Here is a 25,629-nt window from a genome sequence, read left to right on the forward strand (position 1 = left end):
TGTTCATCTGTAACTTTAGAAGATGGTAAATGTTTTTCGCTCTTCCAGTCAGGAGGAGTGAGATGTGTTGTCTAATTTCTCCTCTTCCTCCTGGAACTGTTTCAATATTAAAAGTATGAATTGATAAAATCACGTCATCGTTTGTTTTCTAGATAAAGAAAATAAATTAAATATTGTTTTGGTGAATTTTTGTCATCCTGTGTTTACTGGGTGGCCTCCGTCTTCCTTCCTCTTCCTTCCTCGCCATATAACGTGAGGGAGAAACCACAAACACTCACCGTCTATCTCGCCTGGTCAACAGTGAGCAGCTGCTCGTGGAAATGTACACTATAGATTAACATCGATAATATTGACTCAGTCAAACTCAGTAAAAAGACGCTGTTGTAAAAATGTTGTTTTGAGAATCTGACAATAGCAAGGGGTTTGGGAACTGACGCAGACGTTTGTAAAGTGCGAGCTCGTTGTGTTTAACCAGGAGGTGTGTGAGGTGGGTTGTAATGAAATGAGTGTTTCAAACCAGAGATTTGTTCTGCATTGAATTGCAGGTACACAACCCCCCCCCCCCCCCCCCCTCCTCCACACACACACACCATCATCATCATTTTAAAGGCTTAATGAGCGCTGCTGTATTTTATTCCATTTATTCACAGTGTAAACAAAGTATCTGGTACAAATTCTGATTCCTTTTATTCTATAATTCATTTATCTGGCAGGAACAGTTTAAGTCTGCACACATACCTTGGACTCTGTACCCCCCCCCCCCAGGTTGTGTTTTGTGGGCGATGTGCATGTGAGTCATGTGTTTTTAATTGCTTCTGGAACACTGTAATTTCCCGTCTGGGATGAATGAAGTACTTGATACTGCAGCTACGCTACGTGATCACTCCGGGATATTTCAGTGGCATTTCTGGACAGTGGGTGGAAGTTGAAAGGCGTCGTCCGTCTTTACAATCGCTCTTTGCTCTGAGCTGAACCGAAAATCTGCGTCAGGGCAAACAGAGGTCAACAGACACCAAGTGTTCCTGCCTCCCCACATCCATCCAGCTGGTTTGACATTAACCAGCCTTCAGACTGTCTGGGTCAGGACAGACTTTCGTGTTCATGTTGTGTTTACACTGGTTGGGCAAGTGCAGCCTTATCTGTGGAAGAATGTGCACAAATATGCTGCCAATGCTGCCAACTACTCTCTCTTGCATGTTTGGGTTCATTTCCTTGGTTTGAGACGTGCAGCGTTGCTTCGTCTTAGTGTCAACGCACACACTCAGGTTGACAGGTTTAACAGGCCATACAATCTGAGCCCCCTACACATAAAAAGCATCTGGCCTACCGCCCGGTCAATGGCTTTCACGTGCTGATAGGCTCACTGCCAGGTTCTTATAGAAAACTGGAAGAGACGAGCGGGAAACCCCGAGAGAACGTGCAGGGGGAAATATTAATTGTTTCTGCACCTTAGAGATAAACTCTCCTACATTATTGTTCATTGTTCATCCCGTTCATCGAACCAGCTGGTGACGTGTTGTCGCAACCAAAGAGGATGGGGATTGAAAGTTAATCCTGAGTCCGTACACATTTCACAGTAACGATGTGAAAATGAACACACACACACACACACACACACACACACACACACACACACACACACACACACACACACACACACACACACACACACGATATGTCTTTTCTTCTACATCCTCAGATATATCACATCAGTGGCTGAAGACCTGTGGATCCCTTTTTGCAATAATATCTGTCCTCGCAGATTATTTTGATAATCTGATTATTATTATTTTACAATATCAGACTGACAAAGACATTTATGGGAGTTGCAGGTGCTAAAATCTGTTATTGCAGCAATAAACAACAGCACAGTAATAAAGCAAAATTAGTTTTGACTATAAATTCTTCACTGCAGATAAACCAGGTAGGATGAACACAGTTTTCTTCTAACTGCACCATAGACGGTTTATAAAAAGCTCTGCACACAAACAATCAACAGTGACAGTAAATTGTAGAAGGAATCGCTCTGAAGTATCAACACAGGACAAGAGAACACGACGTCACAAACAGGTTTACGACGGACACTGACCTAAACCTAACTCGTGCACGTCGTAGTCGAGGCTTCACAGTGAGATGTGGAAGTCAATCAGCAAACCAGGGCGTCACGGAAACAACCGGCTCTATCACTCATTAAACTCTGATATCTCTCTGATATGCGGCGAATGGCGTCATCCAGTCAACTGAGAGCTCAATAGCTGCGTCTGATATTTACGCAGCAGTCAATAGTTGGTGGCAAACACATTAATGTGGCAGCAGACGTGTTTTCACTCTGCTTCAACGAGGTTTATGTGCAGCGTACAAACACAGAAGCCAAACTGTGAACACTCGACTCCCTGGTCAACATGTTCTCTCACATCTCCGGTATTTAACCATGTAAACTCTCAGCACGGGTAAATGATAACAGTGTTATGTTAAAGCTAAATTAAATATGTACAATGCTTGTATTTTATTTGCATGTGCATCAATGTGTAAAACAAATTGTGCTTGAAAGCGCAGAGATGAACTGATAATCTTTTCTGGACCAGTCATAACAAAAACCTGCAACTTTATGACTGAGCTGTAAAAGTATTTTACGTGTCTGCGTCCTCGTAGTAACCAAGATAAACTATTTATTGCCATCTTGATTTGTCATAGCAGGAAGTGTCATAAAACGAATAATAACTTATTGTAATTCATCACGTGGGTTTTCTGAAGGTTTTATTTCCCAGTGGGACTTGTCATGATTTATTATGGCCTAAGGAATTTATGATTTTCTTCATTACAGAAATTAGACTCATGTAACAAGTGGAGCTAATAACATCAGCACCTTAAAATCCTCTTTAGGTGTTTCGGTCTCAGGGCCCTTGTACTGCACACGCCGGCTCAGAGGCGTCGCTAACGTTATTAGTTCCACCTCCGCTTGTGAAAACATCCACGTGAGAAGGTTTATTTCAGAGGGACACACAAAATGACTTCACCGAAGCAGTTTCAGGTTAGAAAAGAGGAGGATAAAGGATTCATGGAATAACTGAAATAAGGTTTGAGGGAATAAAGGTTGAGTCTTCTGTCAGATATTCATCTCATCACGTAAACTGTGTTTTAAATCACTAAAACGGACATTTTAATAAGTGCTGATTTTCAAAAACAATGTAAAACGATGACCCAACAATTTCCTTCACACATGTTACCCACTGTTTCTTTGCACAATGAACCTACGCCAGGAAAAAACAACAACACTGGCGGCTGTATACCGGTTTGTCTTCTTTTGGTTTGCACATCTAGGTCTAATTACAAGTTAGCAGCTAAATTTAGCATCGCTGCTCCACATTTACAGGAATTGACGGACGTCTGTCTTGAGTCACAACATTCTTCAGTGTCATTTGATGGAACATTGACGTAGACTTTAATCGCCACATACTGGCCTGGCATGTTTGAGCCTTTGTATTTTTTTTGTGTGTTCTCGTCTGGACGGAGATATTTTGTAAAAATAAAAGGTCGCTTGGACGAAGGTGCAGACGAGGCCTTAGAAGGTGAACAATGCTCAGCACAGAACAATGTGAACAGCACACACTGTCCTGATCTGTGATGTGTGTCGCGGCAAATTAATGAATAATCCATGAAGGAGAAATACCTGAAGAAGTGCGGCCAATTTTTTTTCTGTGACTCGAAACTCAAAAGGTCGACTATGCAAGTAGCTGGATTATGACGGACGTGTCCTGTGTCTGTACGACGGCAGTAAACCACACAAATAGCATCACAGTTTGTTAGGAGGAAGTTGGAACCACTTCTGATGGGAAACTGGTGATGAATGTTATTTCTTTCATCAACAACCACAAGATTATCATCACTAGTGTGAGGACAGAGGTGTGGTGCTGCTGGTGTGTTCCCATTGGTCTCGTCCAAGGGGAGGGACAACTACATGAAGGTGGAGGACTTGTTTCCAGCCAAGTAATTACTGATACTAATTCCAGACGAACCCAGAACAAGAACGTTTGTAAAGTGTGTGAACAAAGTCACAGTAATGAGATGAGTCCGGACACTTTCACTGAAGTTTGCTCATTACGACTTTCAACAGGAAACATTCCCTGTGTGTTGTGTCTCTGTTTGTTGGAGCGGTGGAGTCGCATGGAGGTGGTTGGGCTCGATGTCAGAGAGAGTGGAATGTGCATCCAGTCGCTTTGTGGTTAAATCTGAATAAACACGTCCGAGAGTCACTGGAGTTTTTCTGTATTAAACCTTTTACAAAGTGATAAAACCGATAAAGGGAAATATTGTAATAGTCAGAAGTAAAAAAATGTACTGTGAATCAAGAAGTTCATGAGCAAGAGCACAAATCAATACTTTCAAACTTCTCGTGTCTTGTTCATATTTCACAAGCTGCTGTGATAATTGGTTGAAAATGTAAATATTTTAAAAGTAGAGCCGACTGTTACAAAAGAAAGATTCTCGTCCATCGACACAGAAATCACAAGATAAAGTTTTGCAACGATTTCTCAAATTCAAAGACGTGTTTGGACCTGAAGCCACTTGGTTTTAATTTGACAGTCTCTGAAGGCTCAACGACAACGATCAGTTTATCGTTGTGGGTTTTGTGAGAAAGACGAGTAACGACACTGCAAAGATAAAGAAACAAAATCAGTTCATACTCGTAGGTTTGTTCAGTTGTCTGAGTTCAGCCTCGCTGTCGGCCACTCGCTTCAAATCCCAACATTAACGGGGGCCAGTGAAGAACGAGACGAGCAACACTGTGCAAAATTAAACAGTTTGAATGATCTGAGAGGGAGAAACAGCAGCAGCACAGATTCAGTCTCCTAACGAATCTCGGAGGAGTCGTGTTACAACTCTTCTCTCTCTCTCTCTCTCTCTCTCTCTCTCAGTGAAGCCTGTTTCCTTTCAGGCCTGTGGAACATCCACAGATATCAATCAGGCAGCGGAGACACCAGCAGCTGCTCCACATCAGCTCAGTTAACACAGAGCGTCACAGGTGTCCAACAGCTACACCGGCTCCTCACCTCAGGAGATGAGATCTGAGAGGATCAGCCTCTTGTTAGCTTTATTATTATCACTGTTATCATCAGCATTAAAAAAAACCCAGCACTGAATCCATCCTTCTAACAAGCTCTGCCTGGGAAGGAAAACCTCCACTTATTGGTGGTGTTTGAATAATCAGAGAAATGAGTTCCCGACTGGGAAAACTCCCGTGGACGTCGAGTCGGAATAAGAACTAAAACGAATACGAGTTTCAAATATCCTCACTTAGAAAAACAATCAGCTCCACACGTGAACTTTTCATGTTACTTGTCGCTTGCAAATTGCAAATCCCTCTCTCACAAGCACCGAACACCACGTGTACCCGATGCAGATGTTTTTATGATTAACAAACGTCTGTCGCACCTGCTCTTTTTCTAACTTTATGCAAACAGTGGACAGATGTGTTGTTTAAAAGGCTCTAAACACACAAACACACTGAAGTCAGAACAACGACTTCCCACCTCGGGACAGGTACAACCACACAGGGACAATCAGAGGAGCACAGGAATTCCACGGTTTCCCTCAGGACAAATTAATGTCGCAGCTGTTTACTGCACGACGAGGAAATGAGACAGAGACAAAGGTTTTTAATAAAAACAACACTGGGATTATTGGAGGCAGTGCAAAGAAATCAATTTAAATCATGACCATTAATCCAGGTCCAGACTCTGAGGATAAAGCTGCTCCGTCTGACATGTGGGAACAAGAAGCTCCTAAACGGATAAAACCTGATTGATAACTGGATGAAATACTTCAAACAAGAGACTGACAGGACAATCCCCCCCCCCCCCCCCGAGGACATGGACTACATGTAACTCATGTTCATATCACCACTGTTTGTGTTGTGTTCTGTTGTTGCATGCTTCAGAAATGTGATTTATTTTCTTGTTTGTGTTCTTCGCTTTCTTCAGTTGGTCCCTCCTCTTCGCCCCATCATCTCCCCGCCTGACGAGCTGAGACGTGAAGAATCAATATCGTTTTTAAAATCCCTCCCGACACCGTTTGTTATCTGGGACCTGTCAGAGCTCAGTGGACATTTTGACTTGTCTCAGTATGAGAGGCCCTGATGCTCCTGATAATGAGTCCCAGTCATTGACTTCATTATTTACACCCTTATTACACTGAATTCTTTCCTGCCGTATCATTTTTATAGGTTTTATATGTCCACGTTTTTGAGATATGGATTTCTGCTGCCAACCCAGACTTCAAGACTTCAAGACTTTATTTGTCATGTGCACAATTATTACATTAAGCAGTCGCTGGTAATGCAATTCACATAAAAACTTAAATAAAATATAACAAAATATACACCTAAAATATGAATTATAAAGATAAATTATATAATATATTACTGAGTAGAATGAATGAATGAGGAGTCAATAACAGCTGTTAAAAAAATACACAAAAACAAAAGCGACATGTCTGACTGGTTCACGTAAAAATAATTATAGATGATGGAAATAAGCTGGAAAGAAAATATAGTTTCCTTCTTATGTTAATTTGCACTATTATAATGTTATTAATCCTCAAACATCTGTTCACTAAACCGGGTTTGATGATGCTGCTGTTCTGCTGCTCACGATCTTATTGTAGGAACTCTTCTCTTGGATCAGTTCTACAGAACCAACGAAGGTCGGTGGCTGTTTGAATCCTGTTGTGCAAGTCCTAAAATATTAATGACGCCACCGGGCATAAAAAAATAAGCTGCATTTTAAAGAAGTCTGAGTTTGCACCGCAGACTAAGAAAACAAAGTTGTGAGGAGGCGGAGGCCCAAGTGAAGAGTGTTGAGCACCGAGCTGTTTATCAGCAGCTCTGTGGACCAACATCTGCTGGGTTCAGGTTTGACACAAACTCATTTTACCGATAATTCCGACATCACATGAACGCACACACAACTAGACTCGAATACAAATGTGTTTCTGCCTCTTCGTCCACATGTCAGGTCACTGAAAACAAAGCTTTTACAAAACCTCTCCACAGTGAACTTGTTTTTCAGCCTCTTGATTTGCTCTCATTGATTTAGGAACAGGGTTTCTTTTTTAGAATGGAGGAAGATTCCTGTTTTAAATAAACCCGTGTGTGTGTGTGTGTGAAGAATCACGGCGTCGGAGACCTGAAGGTCATGTGTGCGTTAAGAGATACGAGAAATTATGTCCTAAACTCACTGATAATCCACAAGCTTGACAATGTGCCTTCACACATCTGTAAACTCTGGTTCAGATTAATTGTGATGACGTCTATTTAGTTTTTATTCTGACTTTCTCTTTGGTAGAACATATTTCCAAAGCCTCCAGGAGATGAATATCTGACAACCTGGGTTTGTAAAAGTTAAACTGCGTCCGTGGGTAATAATTTACCTTTTAATACAGTAAAAAACGGTTTGATTTTTAGTTCCGTAGCTATTGTTTGTGTCATTGATTTTCTGGGAAGCTGGTTAGAATCTATTTATGGCTTCCTTTGCTAACGTGTTCCTTGTTTCAGCCGTAACGCAATAGTTGGTTGTGCAGATTAAAACAGAAACGTGATGAAAGAACTTCTTTGTTCTTCTTCGCTTCAGGGAAGTGACGAGTCTTGCGTTACCTGAGCGAGAGGTTGGGATTTTCCTGTTTGGCAATAAAATAACTTCTAAAAACGCTCGATCCATGACAGAGTGAACATTGTGCTGATATTGATCAGGTGTAAAATCTGTGCACGTTCAGTTCACATGCTTCCATTCACCAATTAGCTCAGAACACAGAGGGAAGCAGAGGCTGATGGGAAAGTGAGTTTTTCCAGGCATTTAGTCACAAACCAAATTATTGGATGAATACAAATGGATCTGATGAGCAGGTTAGATCTTCCTCTTCACAATAATGCACCTTCACCTCATTTGACACTGATTGGGAGTGTGTGTGTGTGTGTGTGGGGGGGGGGGGAACTTCTCGTTGGCTGCTGATTGACGGCAGCTGTGTCACACCCCCCCCCCTCACACCCTGTGCTGCGGCTGCTCTTTGTGTTTGCACTTTCCTTCCTCCTCATTTTCTTAGAAACCGAGAAATCGTAGCCGAGAGCGGAGACGTTTCCCTGTTTCCCAGATTTGCATATTTTTGATAGAACAAAAGATTAAACTTTTCCAGTGATGTGGTCTTTTGCCCCTGGCGCAGACTGGTTGGTCCAAACACTCATAAAACATTCATTGGACCGAGGCTGCCGGTTTCCCTGTTGTTTCTGGCTGCAGGCTCATGTGTTGCCTCCTCTCCGACGAGTGGAGCAGACACCAGAGTCACAGAGGAGCTGGAGGAGCTGAACTCCAGCTTTAGACTCCATGATTGAAGTGACCTCAGAATTCAAACTGACGTTCAGGCCGAGCTGAGCAATAAACAGCAGACACTTGATTCATGACTCGTGTCAGTGGATTTCATTGAGTAGGATTATTGTGTTGATTTGGGGTTCGTGTCTTTGTTGTGAGTGAGTTTTCCACTCGTCATCGTGGGGAAGTTTCTGAATCTGACGTGATTCATATCTCCTCCATGTTTTATTTATTTTCGGCCTCAACACTTTCACTTTACTGTTAAAATAATAATTGTTCTTTGACTCCGATGTGGCGTCCTCCCTTTTGTGTTGCGGTCACTGGGTTCAACAAAATGAAATTCTAAGTTTTGTGGCCATAACAATTTTTGAAGCATTAATAATTCAAATTTCACCCGAAACGCATTCAATACAATTCAGTTTGCAGCAGAACGAGATCCTTTATTTGTTTTCTTTTTACTTTGAAAAACCCTTAAGTTTACTAAACTTTACCGGATGTAACTTGTAATAATTTAAGGGAAGGCTTTTTATCAGAGACTCATAAAGCCCTTAACATCCATTTAAAATACGTGTTATAGAATCATAAAAGGATTCGGTTTCATTGTTGTCAAATAAAGACGAGACATTCTTCCTTTATAGTTATATTTTATTAATTTTCACGGCACATGTTCAGGGAAACACATGTCAATATGGATTTGTTACATGAATATCTATTGCACTATAGATATTTGTTATTTAAAAATACATGTAATGAGATGGCATTAAACTGGCAATGGCACCAATATAAATCTCTCTTTTTTTTTTCCTTTTCATAATAATAATAGTTTGGCATGTTACTTTTTAAAATGAGTTATATCAAGACACAGAGTTGAGGGCACACATCATGTACAGTACTTGACACTCAAACCCCCGGAGCAAACAGAGCAGCGACCCGCTCCTCTTCCTCGTGGAGCGCAGATGGTTTCCTGAAGGCAAATCAAGAGCTCGCTTTGAAGGAGATAAGCCGCTATCGCAGCGGCTGACGACGTCGGACGCGAGCGAGCGATAAGTGAATCTGGATAAAGCAGCCGTGTGGATATCCACATCAAAGCAAGGACTTGCAACACAGAGGAGATGTGGTTTTTCAAGGGTTGGTAAATGCTGTATATTCAGATCCCACGCGTTCGCTGCAAGACTGTGGCCGTTGGAGCGAAGTCGTGTGGAGCTGAGGACGAGGAGAGAGGCCAACTCCTCCTGCTCCTGCCTGGGGACCGGAGCTCCTCGTTAAGAGAGGAACAGGACAAAAGATAAAAAAACGTACAATTGCATGCAAGCTAACATGAACAGATTTCTGGTTCTTGATGGTCACTATTGTTTTTAAGAGCTGAAATATCGAAGTTATTGTTTTTGTCGTAGTTGGGCGACCTGAATGGTTATGGTGCTTGGACGGCCTCGGCCCTTTGACCCGGTTTCCTGTCTCCCCTTCACTCACCGCTGCTATAAAGGCCAGAAGCCAAAGAAAACACATTATTTACCATATTCAATATATCAGAATATTCAGTTTTATGTTTCTGTGATGAAATAAAGATTTGAATGCAGGACTTTTACTTGATTGTAGAATTGGTATTGGAGTATTTCCTCCACCACAATAGCACTGGTCAGTACTAAATGGTATAAGTACAAGTCCTAATTCTTAAACAACACAATTTTGTTCAAAGTGTGTGTGTATAAATACTACAAGAAGATTATTATATTTGATTCTAATAGGAAAGTAAAGGCTTCTCTTCCTCTGATCACAGCTTTCGGAGTTAAATGACAACACGTACGCAGCAGTTACAGTATAAAGGAGGTTTCAGAGGACGATGACTCGCAGCACGTTTGTGTTTGTCGAGTTAAGTTTCCTGTCACAACGTCTCTGGCACAACGGAGCCAAGTGCCGAAGGTTCACCGGCACTTGGCAGGAGGCTGGTGTTCATTTACCACCCTGGCGGCGACACAGAGACACAAAGACGATTAGTATGCATGTTGGACCTGCAGTGGGGGTTTTGTGTTTGTGGGGACGACCGATGTTGCACACGCGCTCAGGGTTGAGGGGAGGTAATGAAGCATCTTCGTAAATAAAGTGGCTCGACACAGCTTTTTTCTTTTTTTATGGCACAGTCCTTGGCCCACATCTGTGCGGAAAAGCAAGCAGGTCCCCGAGCAGCAACACACAACCGAGCGAGCAGCACGACACTGGCTGGAGGTTTTCACGGCTGAGAACACGCCCGCCGCTCGCACCCCCGACCATGTAAAATAAATTCTCTAATACGGCGCATGAGGAATCACTAATTAGCTATTAATGACATTTCTGCCACTGTGGAAGGCTCGGCACGGGCAGATTTATGTAACATTACCGAATGGTAATTCTCAAAAGCTCTGGAGGAACATGCTAATCCGCTGCATAATTCATCAGCGCTCAGGCCTCCTCCCTCACTCGGCTGATCAGTATTCAGAGGGTTCGCTGTAGTTTCTGTCATTTCACTGCTGAAGTGAGGAGCAGCTACATTCACGACTCCTTTCTGTTTACATTGAGCTGTGATTCAGCTGCGTGAGCAGACGCGGGGGTGAGGAGATGTCGCAGGTGTGTCTGATGTGCCGACTGCTCACGCCGCTGGTTGTGGTTGCTGCTGCACATCAGTGAAGTCTTTTTTTTTTTACAGCATCGAGATTCAAGGATGAAAAACTAACCGTGTTTCTCGTCCGCTGACGTCCCCGGGGAAAGAGGCGAAGCAGTCAATGGTTACATATCACATTCTAACTATGGCATAAAAACCCAAAACCATCAAGACAAATTGTCACGTACATAGGCAGCAATGGTAGAAAATCAGCATCTGCAGAGCAATAAAATACAGAACATACTTCACAGATCTAATCACAAGCCTTTTTTTTTTTTTTCTCCCGGCAATCTATGAAATGCAACGTACGATAACGTGAGTTCGCTTCAGCACCTTGTTCACATCTCCGTGCACCGTCAGGTTTACAGGAAGTGGAGTCGCTGGCAGCAGCAGGTTGTTTCTCCTCACTCGGTTTCCCCCAAAAAACCCGATCTTTCTTTTTTTCTGTGAATTCACAGAATGAGCCAAAAAAATAATCACAGCAGTTTGACATTTTGACTCAACGGTGAATCACCCAACAGAAAATATCCAGAATTAAACTTTCATGTGGGTTGATAGAGATGAGTTTGATTATTTAATGGCTTCATGTTTTTAAAATTGAAAGATTCTGAGGAGGTTCTGCTTCTCACTTGATAAATATAAGTAACTTTACTCTCCTCTAAAGAGAGCGACCGTCCCGCTCCGATCTGGGGAGGAGTCGATAGCGTACATGAAAAGAAAAAAATGGACAAAGCTGTGAACAAGGCGCAACGACGACGTCTGATGCCATCTGATAAAAATATGCAAGGAACTGCCTCGCCTGAGGAGGAGTTGCTGAGACACAGTGATGTTCGAGAATGAGCTCTTGCCCATCCGCCTACTTCCTGTCAAAAAGCTGACACTTCCTCCCGGTGATGTTGTCGGACCCAGCTGCACTAATTATAGCGCCAAGTGCATCCGAGTCTGCAGTATTCTGCCTCGACTGCAAAATTGTGCTTAGGAGTTTATGTCCCAGAAGTGTTAAGGCTTTTTAAATCTCAATACCAGACGTTTTACTAAGTACTAATGAGCTATAAGTTTAACAAGATGAACGATGGGATGTACGAGAGTGGGTATTAAAGGTTTACATATTCACAAATAAGCACAATCAAGTCAATTTCAAATTAAGTAGAGAAATGATAAAAACAATTGGCCTGGTATTGGTTTGTTTTCTCTTTTTTGCCCAACTCATAGGATATGTTTGTTTTCGAGTCAGAGAGGAAAGGTTTGCAAAGCACCTAATTATGATTGAATCAAGTTCATGGACAGTAACTCCTACTCACTTTAGATTGAATAAAATCAAGGATCTTCTGTCTGATGCTTTATGCTAAAAATCACTGAATCCATAACTCGCTCACATTTTGCTGGACTCTTTCTAAAAATTGAAAATTGGCACCGACAACCCAATCATGTAGTTCAATGCTCTGCGAACCTGACCTCCTAACAGTGGCTCCCTGTCTTTTCCTGTCATCGGGAGCCGGTAAGGATGAGCGGTTAGCATTAGCATTAGCTGCAGTTAATGGAGCCACAGGGCGGCCGCGGCCAGCAGGAGTGACGGCCCCAAGGTGGAGGCCAGGGAGGCGGCCAGGAGCCTGCCGTCGTTCACCAGCCGGACGGAGATCACCTCCACCTTGAATCCGTCCTCGGTGGCCATGCATCGAAAGACGCCCTCCTTCAGGGGCGTGTGGAAGGTGGGCCCCAGGACGCAGAAGTCCCCGGAGAAGAGGCAGGGGTAGTTCTTGATGCAGTTGTCCTTCTCCCAGCGGTAGGTGGCGTGGAAGGAGCGCACGGGGCAGGGGAGAAAGACAGAGGTGTTGGACTGGACCACCACTTCCCTGGGTGAAGTCCGACGCTGCTTCAGAGCTGCAAGAAACAAGTGTGTTATTGTCCTGGAAGAGGAATCACGACACAAACCATGTCCCCAGTGAAACAAACAGCAAGTTCCTGTCATTAAAAAGCAAGGACGTCTCATTAGCAGTAAACACAGACAGGAAAGCGGTTTGTCTGCATTAGAGACGCGATGTCAGTTTAATCCTGAAGTTAATTGGTGCTGGTGACCAAGTTACTGCTTTGTAATATTCACGTGTGGCATTATAAACACTAAATACTTATCGTACCGCTCTCTGTGGACCCTCTAATAACTGATTTGAATGAATTGTATTTTCATATTTTCTGCTCTGAACACCAGTTGTTTGTTTTAGATCTTTTCCAGGGCGGGATTAAAAAGCAGGTAACGACCTCCGGGACTTTGGATCCCTGACCCACAAATATCCATTATGTTTAAGTTGGTTTGTGGTTATTTCATTTATTTAAAATGTGTTGACTATTCAGCGTTAAAGCATATAACCAACTGGACTGATCAGGGCCTTAAGGCAGCTCCTGCACAGATGTCAGTAAATGTAAAAAAAGACGAGGACAAAATCTCCTTCCTACTGATCACAGGAATATTTCTTTGCGTCCTTGACATAACACATTGTCTCCTTGTGATTTAAAAACTTGCTGTCACGTTATTTTTGACATCTTGTTGTGACAGATCGTTGTTTAGTCCTGTCGACGTAACAAGCTGAGAAGAAAATAATTGCTCTGTCAACTGCGACCGTGAGAACAAAACACAGCGAACATGCCTCCTCGTGTCCCACTTCTTCAAAATGATGACACAGGAAAATAAAAATAAAACCCCTCGGGTCTGTGTCATCAGTTTCGTTCCACTGACCACAGCAGGTGGAGCTTTGCCCTTTAAACCTCCAGTGTGCAAGATTCAGGTGAAAGGATCTATTGTCTTTACCCTAGAATGAGCCCTTTATATTTAAATACTTTATATTTAAATACTTTATATTTAAATACTTTATATCTACATCAGGAGCAGGTCTTCTCTACGGAGGCTGCCATGTTTTTGTAAAGTAGCCCAGACTGAACAAACTGAACCTTTTTGAGTTTCTATGACAACTGAAGCTTCCACAGGTTCTCTGTCATGTTTGGAAGGGGAGGGTGAGGTGAGGGGTGTTCAGCTGCAACATGACACTTCACCACTAGAGGTCACTAAACTCTACACACTGCACCTTTAAAACATGTGTTCATTTGGAGCTGAAACCTTCTGATTCTAGTTTGATCACGTTTCAGCTTTGTTTGCTCGCAGGTAAACGTGTGCAGAGCAGAAGAAGTGGAATGCATCAGCTTTTTAATGTATCTGCATTCATATGTAGATGGTTGTTAATGGAGATTAACCAAAATGTCATCAGGACCAAAAACACCAACAAAAGTATGTTGTGTAGGTGAAAAGATTGAGTCATGTGATAAAGGAAACTCATGTCTTGGATATATGAACGTAACTTGGCACACAGCGATGTAAGAGCTCCTTCGTTTCTACTGTGAGTATGAAGCACAGAGGGGGCTCGACTGCCAGTGGGAAATGAGTTCATCGTCTTTATCTGTGTGGCAATAAGCTGCGTGAACCCACTGATTCTGGTGTGAAAGAGTCAATTAGATCCAAGAGCTGTTGCTGCTCAGGCCCGACGCCGGTGACGATGTGCTGTAAACAACGCTGAACTTTTGAAAGCTGAAATGTATACGTCGTGTTCCTCCCTCCCGCTGCTCAACCCTCGCCTGAATGTCCCGGAGATGATCCTGCTGCGTTCTTCATGTGTGAGATACCTTCATGTCTGAGAACGTCTCAATAAGATCAATTCAATAATGACGCATCGCCTCTTAATATTACCTCCTGGAGAAGAGAGTGACAGTCGTATCCACAGGCAGGACATGTGTCACCCCCCGACACAGATGTGATGTTAGAGTCTGATCACTGACGCAGATAAACGACTCTTCAGAGGGAGTAATAGTCACGATTAGCTGAGGTTGCAACTGGGTTTTGAGCTTTGAAACAGGGCGAGCCGCGACATAACAAAAAAAAAATCTCTCCCCGCGGCTTCTTGAACCCTGCTCAATTATATGATAATCATCTTTTTTACTCCGGCTCCTCAGAAAGGTTCCTATTTTGGTTTTAATTAAGATACAGAGAGAGAGAGAGTGGGAGAGAGCAGATAAGGCCTCACCAGCAGCTTCCCCGCAAACCGACGAGTTGGAATGGTCCAGATTCTGAATCAGTGCCCTGTTGGAAGAGAATGGAGCGGACAAATTAGCAGCAGAGAATAGTTTCACCAAAAAAGCGGCTTATGAGCCTCCACGTCCACCTGCTGCTCCTCGCAGATGAAAACACGCAGACACGGCTCATTAAGCAGAGAATCACAGGCTCATTACAGCACATCTCTTTAAATTGGAAATGCACAGTTTCTGTCTCAGAGCAATTTACTAACGGGGAAATAAGCAATCACGGCCCCACATTCATCTTGTTGTGATTGTGTTGATCGTGATGCTTTTTCTCGGAGCCGCAGTTTCTTTGGAGTTTAAAGCAAGTTTCACCTCCTCGGGGGCCCGGTGATTTTCAGCCGGAGCATAAAGCTTCGTTTCTGTAATTGCAGATTTGTGCTGCAGATCCGATTGCTACTGATCCTGACTCTGCTGAAGAGGGCCCTCTCCTCTCCCGTCCGCCCGTGGAGGGAAAAAACAGACAGACAGCGGCCAATAGCTCTGCAGTGGTGACATCATATCTAATCATACCCGGTCGTGGCGTTGTATCCAGGCGGGATGGCGATGCACTTCCTCCTGGCCTTGTCCCAGCCGCAATACGGATCCCGGGAAAGGATGCACTCCCTGCATGTGTCGCCATAGCGACGGCAGTCAGCCAGCTGCAGTCGCTGGACCTCCATCGCCGTGCCGACATACAGATGTCCCTGAGGAGGAGGAGATGCACCACGGGATGTGGACTCAGTATTACTGGAGTAAATCAACCTGTGCTGTGTTATTACTGAAAACCTGGTCACTTTTCCGACGGTTTCCTCACAGAGCTGATGTCTGTTCAGCAGCGGAGCCTCAGAAACAGCTTTTTATTAAATCCCTCGGGTAAAACTAAAAATGTCTGTAGCATGAAGGAGAGAAAGGTATTTAATATCTTATAAAGACGAGTGTCAGTAATGGGAACTGAGGTATTTAATAACCTTATTCATTCATGAGAACCAGGTCGAGAAAACCTGAGCCATTTATCTTTGAAATGAAAATTCACAATTTGTAGGGATTATATTACAGAGAATCGCTACGACTTTAAAATGCTGCTTTTGATTTTTAAAGCACTGAATTGGGGTCAAATACATTTTCTGATCTGCTGCTACGTGATGAACCGTCTGATCTCGGACCCACAGTCACAACTGGAACCTGGAGAAGCAGCGTTTCATCAGAACAAACCATGGATGAAATGTGCTTTTAGAATAAAATCTAATCTCTTAAACAAACCCTCCCTTTCCTCCCTGGTTGTGATCCAGTCTGGTACAACTACAACAATCTACAGTTTAATTAATCTTCTGCACACATCTGAAGTTGCGCCCGCAGCGTTTCTCAGCCTTGTTTAAACTCTGATGTAATATTTATCGTGACAGCCAGGATGTAACCGAAATCTGCCTCCACCACGTTTTTCCTCTTACCTTCTGGGCGTCGATGGCCATGTTTAGAACGGGGCCCTCATTGTGAAACAGGGAGTACTGAGATATGATGAAGACCCCCTCGCTGGAGTGGAGAACCTTGAGAACTTTGCCTTGTTCTGTGGAAACAAAAGGAGAAGATGCAGTGAGGGATGGATCCCAGTTCTGAGCGTCGTTTAAACTCACCTGGAAGTGAACACACTCATAATCTTCTGAGTCATAAAGGTCAACATTTGTACGTTCTGGTGTTTTCATGAATTCACAGTTTCTCACTTGGACAGTTTCCACCCTTGAGGGCCGGAGGAAAAACAGAAGACTGGAGCTTTAGAGATTTTTTGGAACATGCGCCTGTGAAGACGGAGCTGCTCTGCAAAGATAAAATACTACGAGTGGCCTTGTTTAACCTCAGTGGACGGAGCCAAAACCACAGAACTGATGAATACAACACAGGGAGCCTGTTTCTGGGGATGGGGGGGGGGGGGGGCGGTCAGGATGGTGAGATCTGCACAAATTCATGTTCCGCTGTGGAAATCAAGAACCTTTTGGGATTCTGGGTCAATTTTGGTTCAATTACAGAACATCAGAGCTGAATCTCTGCTGCTGACAGAACTAATGAAGGATTCAGCTTCTCTGAACTTTTGCTCTGGCCTCCAGCTGAGTTCATTTCCATAGCAACTGCAGATGAGCGCCGTTTGACATCAGGGGAAAAAAGCGATTCCCAATAAACTGGGCTGAATATTTGAAGTATCGTATTAAATCGTACTAACTGAGCGAAGAGGACAACTGCTCTGGGGCCGGAAAACATCCAGGGCCTCAGAGGTTCAGGGTCTAATGCTCCTCAGCTGGTTTGTAGTCAAAGTATCTGGGAACACGCACCACTGCTTCTTCCTGGATTCATTTGTGTTTAATAGATTTACCAACCAGCAGCGTGATGTTCCCCAGAGGGACTGAACAACCAGAGGTTAGAGGTTGGAAGGAAGGAAGAAGTGTTGTTATTTGATGTGTACTTAGACTTTTTTATTTTGTCCCATGTCCCGTCCACTAACATGGAGGAGTTTATGGCTTTCAAGACGGTTTGGCTTCTCTTTTGCGGAGCTCTCAAGTCGTCCATCTTTTCTATGGTTTTGTGCATTTCCACGTTTTCACTTGCTCTGCCTTCCTCGTTTGTTTTTAAGTGTCTCAGTTGGTGAAAAGGTTTTTCTACCCTCGCTCCTCGCTCTCTCCCTTCAGCGATCTGACTCCTCTCTCTCCAAACGATGACCTGAGGGATGTAATGGCTCCCAGCAGAGAGACATTCTAACTTGTCACATCCAACACTGTTTTACTTCTCCCGCTGTGGGAATGTGATGACAGTGATATCTTTTAATCTGGCACCTTCACTTCCTGCTCCCTCCACGAGGAGCTTTCTCATTTGTAATTAGGTTGGAAGGCTCTCGCTGTCACGTAGACTTCTATTGTCCTGAAACTGCCTCGTGTCTTTTATCCCAATAAACTTCAAATCTTTTTCTCTCCGCAGTCAAAGATAACGTTCCCCATTTATCCAGTTTATTCTCATACGATTGTTTGATCCTGTCTGCAGCTATTTTCAGCTCTTAAGTCAAAAGAGTTCATCAGCACAGAGATGGCAGCAGCACATTCTGAGCAGAGGGAGGTGACGCTGCTGAACTCGTGTAGCGTCTCCTGAGTGAATCTGTTCATAGTTTATTTATCCTCCGTGCACATAATCTTTCACAGTAAACACCTTTGCTTCTACCTTCTTATGCACGTTCCGATTGGCTAAAAGCTTTTTCCACTGAAGGCCAACAACCTTTAACCTTCTGCTGAAGATTGGAACTAACAAGCACTGTTTTCCTCCTCTAACCTCAACATTAACACGGAGTGGAAGCCGCTCACGTCCTCGGGTCTTATTTTCTCAGCTGGGCGGCTTCTCGCTCTGGCTCCATAACCTTTAAGCTTCTGTCACCTCGAACGTCCCAGTGTACGAAAAAGGAAATAACTTCTGATCTTGAGCATAAAGTCGGCTTTGAACAAGCGCTCTGACATTTCCTCGGCCCCTGAGGGAAGCTTTCTGCTGCATCGCCTTCATGAGTGAATCGGCCCGAGCGGCTCCACGCCGTCCGATGGTCAGACAGCGAGGGGGTTAGGTGGTGAAAAGACGTCTTTCACAGCTGCTCGTTCTTTTGTTCGATCTACGACTTTCCTCAACTGCTCCAGTTTCTCCTCTGCTCTCTAAGGTCCACAGCCCTTCATACGTCCTGCAGCGTTTGTCTAAGTGAATCTTTAGAGCCCTGACTCGACATGATCACAGCCGGACGTCTTGGGGCTTTTGAACCAACACATACTCTTCTTCTTGGCCAACTGAGTAAAAAAAGCACCGGAGGACTTGATGATTTAAAAAGAGGAAGAAGAAAATGATGATTTATAAGTGTTTCCTTTGACATGATGGTTTTTAATGGTGGAGTAAAAGAACACAGACACTTTTACTCGTGTTCAAGATCCATTTTTAACAGAAAATATAAGATAACTATAGAATTAATTCCTTTTTATCTTTTGTGTGTTAATTTGAGCAAATTAGCATTTAGTGGAAATGAATCCTCACAAAGATGCAAAGTAGAATTTCTAGAGACCAAAAAATGTATATGACTCTAACCAAACGTCCTGCATCACCAGTAACACCAGGTCTAACCAGATGTGTTTTACTTGGGGAACCATGGTCTCTGTGTAAGACTCCGGTAGAATCACTGCACAGCTACGAGTGCGTGATGAGTTCTGGAGCAGTGTTCTAACGGCTCACAGTGAATTCCGCTGTCTGCCTTGTTTCCAACACGACACACATTGAAGACGATGGTTATTAGATGCATGTGTTCTGCTGAATTATTGTCTGGCTGGTGATCAAGAGACGGAGAAATGAATTTAGTCAAATCCGGCAGCGTTCTGTGTCTCACAGTGGAAGATCCACCAGAACTAGTTTGACAGGTTAGAAACTGTTATGTTTACACAGAGCTTGAAGGAGACCATACTGGATCTCAGGGTCCCCCCCCCCCCCTGCTAAATCCCACTTCATCCTCCCGGGTGTATGGCAAAGCTATTAAGCTAATTAGGACTCTACCCTGTCAGTTTGTTGGAGGTCAACACTGTGACGTGAGTTCATCCAGCCTCCAAAATACAGTTCATCATTTTGTCAGACGACTGTGGCTGGAATAAACAAGATCTGTGCCTGTGAGTGAGGAGAATGAAACGAGCGGAAATGATATGAATAATGATCTCTACCTTCACAACAGCCGCCATCGAGGTGCATATCACCCGACAGTCTCCTCGAGAGAAGCGTTAAACAGCCAAAACGTGTCAAAGATTCAGACCAATCAAACAAAAACCAACAGAACTGCTGGAGAACAGAACCAGACGAAGGAGACCTGAGGGGGGGAAGTAGATATTTGGCTCTAACTGTTTTTTTCGCATGTGAAGCAGTTTGTGTGACGTTGTGCGTTTGTGTGACGTTGCACAATGTTTCGTCTCAAATATTGAAACGGTAACACAAACCACAGCGAACGGGACAAAGACACCAGAGTTCGTTTGAAGTGCACTTAATAGATTAGGAGTGAATGCAAGCTTTTGCTAATCCTCAACCCAGGGAGCCCTTCATGGATATTTATTATTTGAGCACTCAGAATGATATTGACCCTCCGGGGCACCCGTACTAATATTATCCCCTTTTACCTTCTCTGCTCAAGGATTTACAGTGTGGTCTCCGAGCTGAAAGATATTTATTGGAATTTCCATCGCTCAGAAGAGACTAATGTTCCACGGTTACCCATAAAGCATCTGCTTCGATTTCACCGGCTGTGTCCGAAATCACTCGCTGATCACTATTTAGTGATTGCCCCATTTTATAGCGGTGTTCCAATGTTAACTGAAGTTTTTTTATACCCTATAAAGTGCACTTATTGTTTCCCACAATGCATCGTGGAAACTTGGTGCACAACCGATGGTCAATAACCGAACAATATATACCATCATGCATTGCGCTCGCGGCGGAACAGACGAGAGGAGCGAGGGCAGAGCGTCACAAACCTGAGAAGTTTATTTCTACATTTAAAGATGATCATTTAATGTTTCTTTTACCATAAAGTATAACTACTAAGTGTAAAATACACATTAAACATTAACAGTGTGATTTTTGTTGTTGTTCATCACAATCCTGAGACGATGACGTCATTAGCGTTGCAGAGAAAACGCACCGAGCAGCGTCCGATAAGCATATTCTTCTTTTCCCCTGGAGCTCACTATAAACAGTATTTCTCTCTGTGGTTATTTGACTCACTTTCTAGTGAGTGAGAAAGTGGGTGATGTCTAGTGGGTGATGTCTAGTGGGTGATGTCTAGTGGGTGATGTCGGACTCAGCCCCCGTCTCTGGTCACGAGCTGGACCCCGGCTTTCTCCTCCTGCTCCTCTGATTGGTTGAGACCCTTCTAATGCAGCTATCCATCCCGATGAGCCGTCTTATCTGACTGCCTCACTCACTGGAGATTGGATTATTTAAAAGGAGGCGGCTTCTCTCCGTCACTTGCAGAGATACGTGAGCATCTTTGAAATTAATTACACAGATTGATGAGCTCGAGTTGTTAAAAGCTCGTGAATATTTATAGCCGGCGTCCTCAAGTGAAGGTGATGCAGAAGTGATGAGGCTGAAAAAGGGATGTGATCCAACCAGAGTGGCTCAGTATGTTTCTCTTCATAAATCACGAGCCCAAAATATTAAGGACTAATGGTCGACATATGTTTTTCAAAATGCTGCAGCATGTTTGAATAAAATAAAAGAGGGGGGGAACAGCCACACCTCCAGAGCAACCTGTTCCTCTGACCTGAAGACAACTGCTACTCAAACTGCTCCAGTTTCTCTTCAGGCCACTGGAGGCCTGTGGCCGTTCATCCTCTCCCTCCGTTAGTGACACAGTTAGCAAAGCCCACAGCGAGAGGCCATCGTTCTCAACACTACATTGTGTGTTTTTTCTCATTTGCTAAAAACAGACACAGCCCCAGAAAAAGCCCGATGAGTGACAGGCACATATCCACAGCCTCAGCGAGGAGCTGTGCTCGGAGAGATGACACCCGCTCGTCTGTCGGCGGACCTCGGGGTGCAGAGACGCCCGCACCGGCATATGACTTGCGATGGTTGCCATAGTAATCTCCCTCAGGCACAAGGCAATTTTTGGAGTAAGTGCTGTGTGCACCAGCAGCGTCTCAGTATTGCTGCTTTGATCAAATCCAAACAGTTTCGTGAAAGTCAGGCACCGTTTAAATGGGTTTTGAGCAAAACTCATTTCGACCGTGTGTCCGTTTTTCCTCATTTTCTACTTTTCAGTGCTTAAATTAACAATTTGTTTGTTTCAGCCATTTGACTTGTTCTGTATTTTATTGGTTTTTAGCCAATTTAAACAATTTAGCAACACAAGTCTTGTTGTTGCTATTATGGCCATGATATATTTTGGTGATTAAAACTTATTTGCTTGGATCTGGGAACAACTTTGCTGCAGGGGAGCTGTCAAACCATCACTTGCAAGTGCTCACATGCATTTTTCCATATCGACAATAAATCAGTATCTTTTAGACGGTTAAAAGGTTAAAGTAAAGACGGAAGTGAAGGCTGCTCAGGTTGTGTGCTGCTAAATCCCTGTAGTTCACTATGTGTCGGGGCTACAGTGGCTAAAGAGAAACCACGTGTGCTGCTTGTGTTTCCTCCAACATGTTTCTGACGCAGGTAGAGACATTTGAGAGTGAAGACAACTCGGGGACAAATCTCAAAAAGCTACATCCACCGCAAACCTCATGTCCGCTTGCAAAGTCTCACGCTGAGCACAGAGAACCGGCCGACATCCCAACAGCTGATTGAACACAACCTGCACTCACCTGTTCCGAGGTACAGGACGCTGTAGTGCTCGTCGTTGACCGCCAGCACGATGTCCGCCACAGCGTGCGTGATCTGGTCATCGGTGGGCAGGTCCAGAGGAGACACGCCCACGGGCCGGATGACGTCCTCGATTTCCGGGTGGTACCTGATAATCCCCAGGTTCTTGATGTCATTGTGACCGGCTGTCGCGTTTTTGCGAACACACTGAGAAGAGAAGTGGAGCGAGACTTGAATAAACACAACGCCCCCGGACAAAGCTCAAAATTGCTTCTTTATTATTAACTCAGACTTTTTTTTTTTAAATAGCACTTCAATCTTTTTCTCTTCTGAAACAAAACGCTGACTCATGCAGTTTCATATTTGTTTTTGCTGTGATAAATAACAACTTGTTCTCACCATTCCAGGGCGACTGCCGACGAATGAGCTGCTGTAGCCCTTCAGTTTGCTCGTGGCGAAGGCCTGGTCAATATCTTCAATGGAGTAGGCGCAGATCACGGTTCTGCCCCTGAACAATGACAACAACAGTGATTACAACCCCAGTGAAAGCAGGAGAAGTGGTTGAGGAGGGACATTCAGGGTAACGGCTTCAAATTATAGGTCGACTCTGGGCCCTAAAACCAGACATATTTACAATCCCTTCAGCCTAGTTTAACTCCAGAAAGTGAAATATCGCCAACAACTCGGTTCAGCCTCCCATTTTCCCCCTCGTTTTGGGAGCATGTTTTATTCTCGAGCTTGGATCCAGTCCGAGCTCACCATGCGTTGGAGAACAGGCCGTACAAGACCCCGGCCCTCTTGTCCTGCGCCGTCAGCACCACGGCCTGCTTCAAGTTGTTGTACTGCTGCTGAGTGTTGCCTGAGCCGCACATCATCCGAGCCTTCATGAAGGTCGTCCACGAGTCGGCCAGCAGAGCTTTGATGCCTCCTTCGTCCACCTGGAGAAAACACACAACAACTTCACAACTGTAAAAAACCTACAGCGAAGCCAGAACGGTAGTTTGTGGCCCCTGAAATGATCCGACACTGGATACCAGGACTCTCCCTCGCTCTTGAATCTGCCTACGACAACTTCTAAAGCTTTTAAAATGTGACACATCAATGCAGAGACGAGCTAAAGAACTTGAAAATGCACGGACGGGTTTTCCTCACACTTGGAATGAACGGGCATCTCCAGATGATTCACTTTTTGGAGCTTGGGTCAAGGTCAAAGCTCAAGGTCAAAGCCGACGTTGATAAGATAATTATTCCCTCTCCAATAAACTTAATTTGTAATTAATTTTCAAGAAGCAAATCCTACAAAAGTTATACTATATAGTTGATATAGAGCAGGAAGAGTGTTCAGGAAAAGTATAAAATAACCTGGTTGAAAATGTTTCATCTTCTGGCAGAACTTTGGGGATTTGTTCAAACTTTGAAGCATCCGATCTTTTGCTTCATCTCATGAGCAATTCACTTAAAAGCAGCTGTTTTCTTTTGAGGCATCAAACTCGTACAAAAAACCTCCAGGCGTCTGAAAACGAGTCCGATGAAACTGTCTCAGCTAGTTGCCTTTGATCGCACAGCTCAAGAGGAGTAATGAGAGTTTGCACGAGCAGAAGCAAGATTTTAACTACCAACTTTAACTCAAGACCTGGATTTAACCATATTTAGAAATCTTTACCGTGCAGAGTCGACCGATGCGAGCTCGGTACGGCTCCTCGTCCACTCTGGCCGTCTTGTTGAGCTCACTGAAGAAGAAGTAGATCTCCTCCTTGTCCTTGAGCGCAGACGGAATAATGGCGGCACCGGCAAACTGAGGATCTGTGCGAGGAGATTCAAACAGATCCGGTGAGATACTGTCCTTGTTTTTCATTTACAGTTCATGTACAGTATCATTTAGAGAGGTGCTGTGAATATTAAACTGAATATAAATAGGATATTGTGAGAAAACATCAAGAAAAAAGAAAACGACTGATCAAATTTCTGATTTACATTTTACAGGCTGTAAATAAAAATGACCCAAACCATAAAAACCATGACGGTGAATGCACCGCTCCCCGTGATGGTGATTTACTGTGAGTATCACCCACCATCTCCATATTCATTAGTCTAAACCTGCAACGCTCTCTGCGTGACTCCCGTCCTCCTACTCACTCAGCAGCCAAATGTTCTCGGTCTTCAGGAGCTTCTGGGGACCAAACGTTCGGCGGATTGCGCCGGCGTGACCTCCCACCGACGACATCGCGGAATACAGACTCCCATCTGAGAGGAGCGGAGAGGAGGAGGAGGGTGAACAGTGGGCAGAAAAAGAGAAAGGCAGACAGTGAGCGTGATGGATGGGAACAAGGGTTCAGAGGGAGAGGAATAGAGATTGGGGTGACACAGAGCAGGGCTGACTGAAGACGGAGGAGAGGAGGACACAGGCAGAACATTAAACACACAGACGGACAGAGGGAATCTGCCTGTGGCCCAGGAGGGCGCAGACTGAATAAAGAAGCAGCGGAGGAAAACGAGGGCAAGAGCAAAGAAGACATCAAGGCTGAATAGCTGCCTGCATCGATGAGCAGCCACCAATCACCCTGTTCTTACAACGCTGTTAGAGCTCGTTCTCCGCAGAGATGCAGAGAGGAAACTGTTTCAAACCGTGGCAGCACCATCTTAATTAGCACTGATTGTTATTAGAATGCTGCTCAATTCGAAGGAGCGGGCGGCTCGTTGCCTCGGGAATCGATCGCCGTCTTGCAAAAGCATCCGGCAGCGCAAGCTAACCTCTCTCCTTTTATTTCTGAGCGTCTCTACAAACAGTCCATCTGCATTAGGTGCCTCAACAAACACCGCCCGCCCCTCGTCGTGCACTGTGACGACCGAAAGGTTGGTTTGATTTGAGACATCTTTGTTTAGTTGATGAGGCCGTGCAGTTGCTCAGTAATCACTCAATTAGAAGTTCCATCCCGCGCGGAGAGGAGGCACGAAGGTCTCACCTAGTGAATCAAACCCCAAACGGATAAGGAGCTGAATTAGGACGTTTTTTCCAGCATAGACGGTGCAAATTATCACCTTAATGTGGCAAAATACACTGATCAAGTTGGCTTGATATTATAAAAGTTATTCCACTTGGAGAAAACCTATAGAAATCTTGAAGAAGCAGAAAACAAAACGATGCCTCTTATGTTTTCTCAGACAGTCGGTGACGTGTGGCTG

General features: G+C 44.1%; 1 protein-coding gene and 1 long non-coding RNA gene across 2 annotated transcripts in view; one reads left to right on the forward strand and one right to left on the reverse strand.

Moving 5' to 3' along the window:
* The window catches only part of LOC117776649, a 29,081-nt gene extending 14,549 nt beyond the window's left edge, over positions 1–14,532 (forward strand). Inside the window, exons 2-4 of the long non-coding RNA XR_004616471.1 lie at positions 53–57; positions 9,564–10,965; positions 14,521–14,532. This is a non-coding gene — a long non-coding RNA (uncharacterized LOC117776649). The remainder of the gene's footprint in view (positions 1–52; positions 58–9,563; positions 10,966–14,520) is intronic.
* si:ch211-113g11.6 (uncharacterized protein LOC559008 homolog) overlaps positions 10,498–25,629 on the reverse strand; it is a 29,650-nt gene continuing 14,518 nt past the window's right edge. Inside the window, exons 6-14 of the mRNA XM_034610768.1 lie at positions 24,583–24,690; positions 24,110–24,249; positions 23,206–23,384; positions 22,846–22,954; positions 22,449–22,653; positions 16,545–16,660; positions 15,628–15,800; positions 15,063–15,118; positions 10,498–12,876 (exon numbers count right to left, since the gene is read on the reverse strand). Of these exons, the coding sequence (XP_034466659.1) occupies positions 12,530–12,876; positions 15,063–15,118; positions 15,628–15,800; positions 16,545–16,660; positions 22,449–22,653; positions 22,846–22,954; positions 23,206–23,384; positions 24,110–24,249; positions 24,583–24,690 (1,433 nt within the window). The 3' untranslated portion in view covers positions 10,498–12,529. The remainder of the gene's footprint in view (positions 12,877–15,062; positions 15,119–15,627; positions 15,801–16,544; positions 16,661–22,448; positions 22,654–22,845; positions 22,955–23,205; positions 23,385–24,109; positions 24,250–24,582; positions 24,691–25,629) is intronic.

Source organism: Hippoglossus hippoglossus, chromosome 16, assembly GCF_009819705.1.
Source record: "Hippoglossus hippoglossus isolate fHipHip1 chromosome 16, fHipHip1.pri, whole genome shotgun sequence".
In the NCBI taxonomy this organism is placed as follows: domain Eukaryota; kingdom Metazoa; phylum Chordata; class Actinopteri; order Pleuronectiformes; family Pleuronectidae; genus Hippoglossus; species Hippoglossus hippoglossus.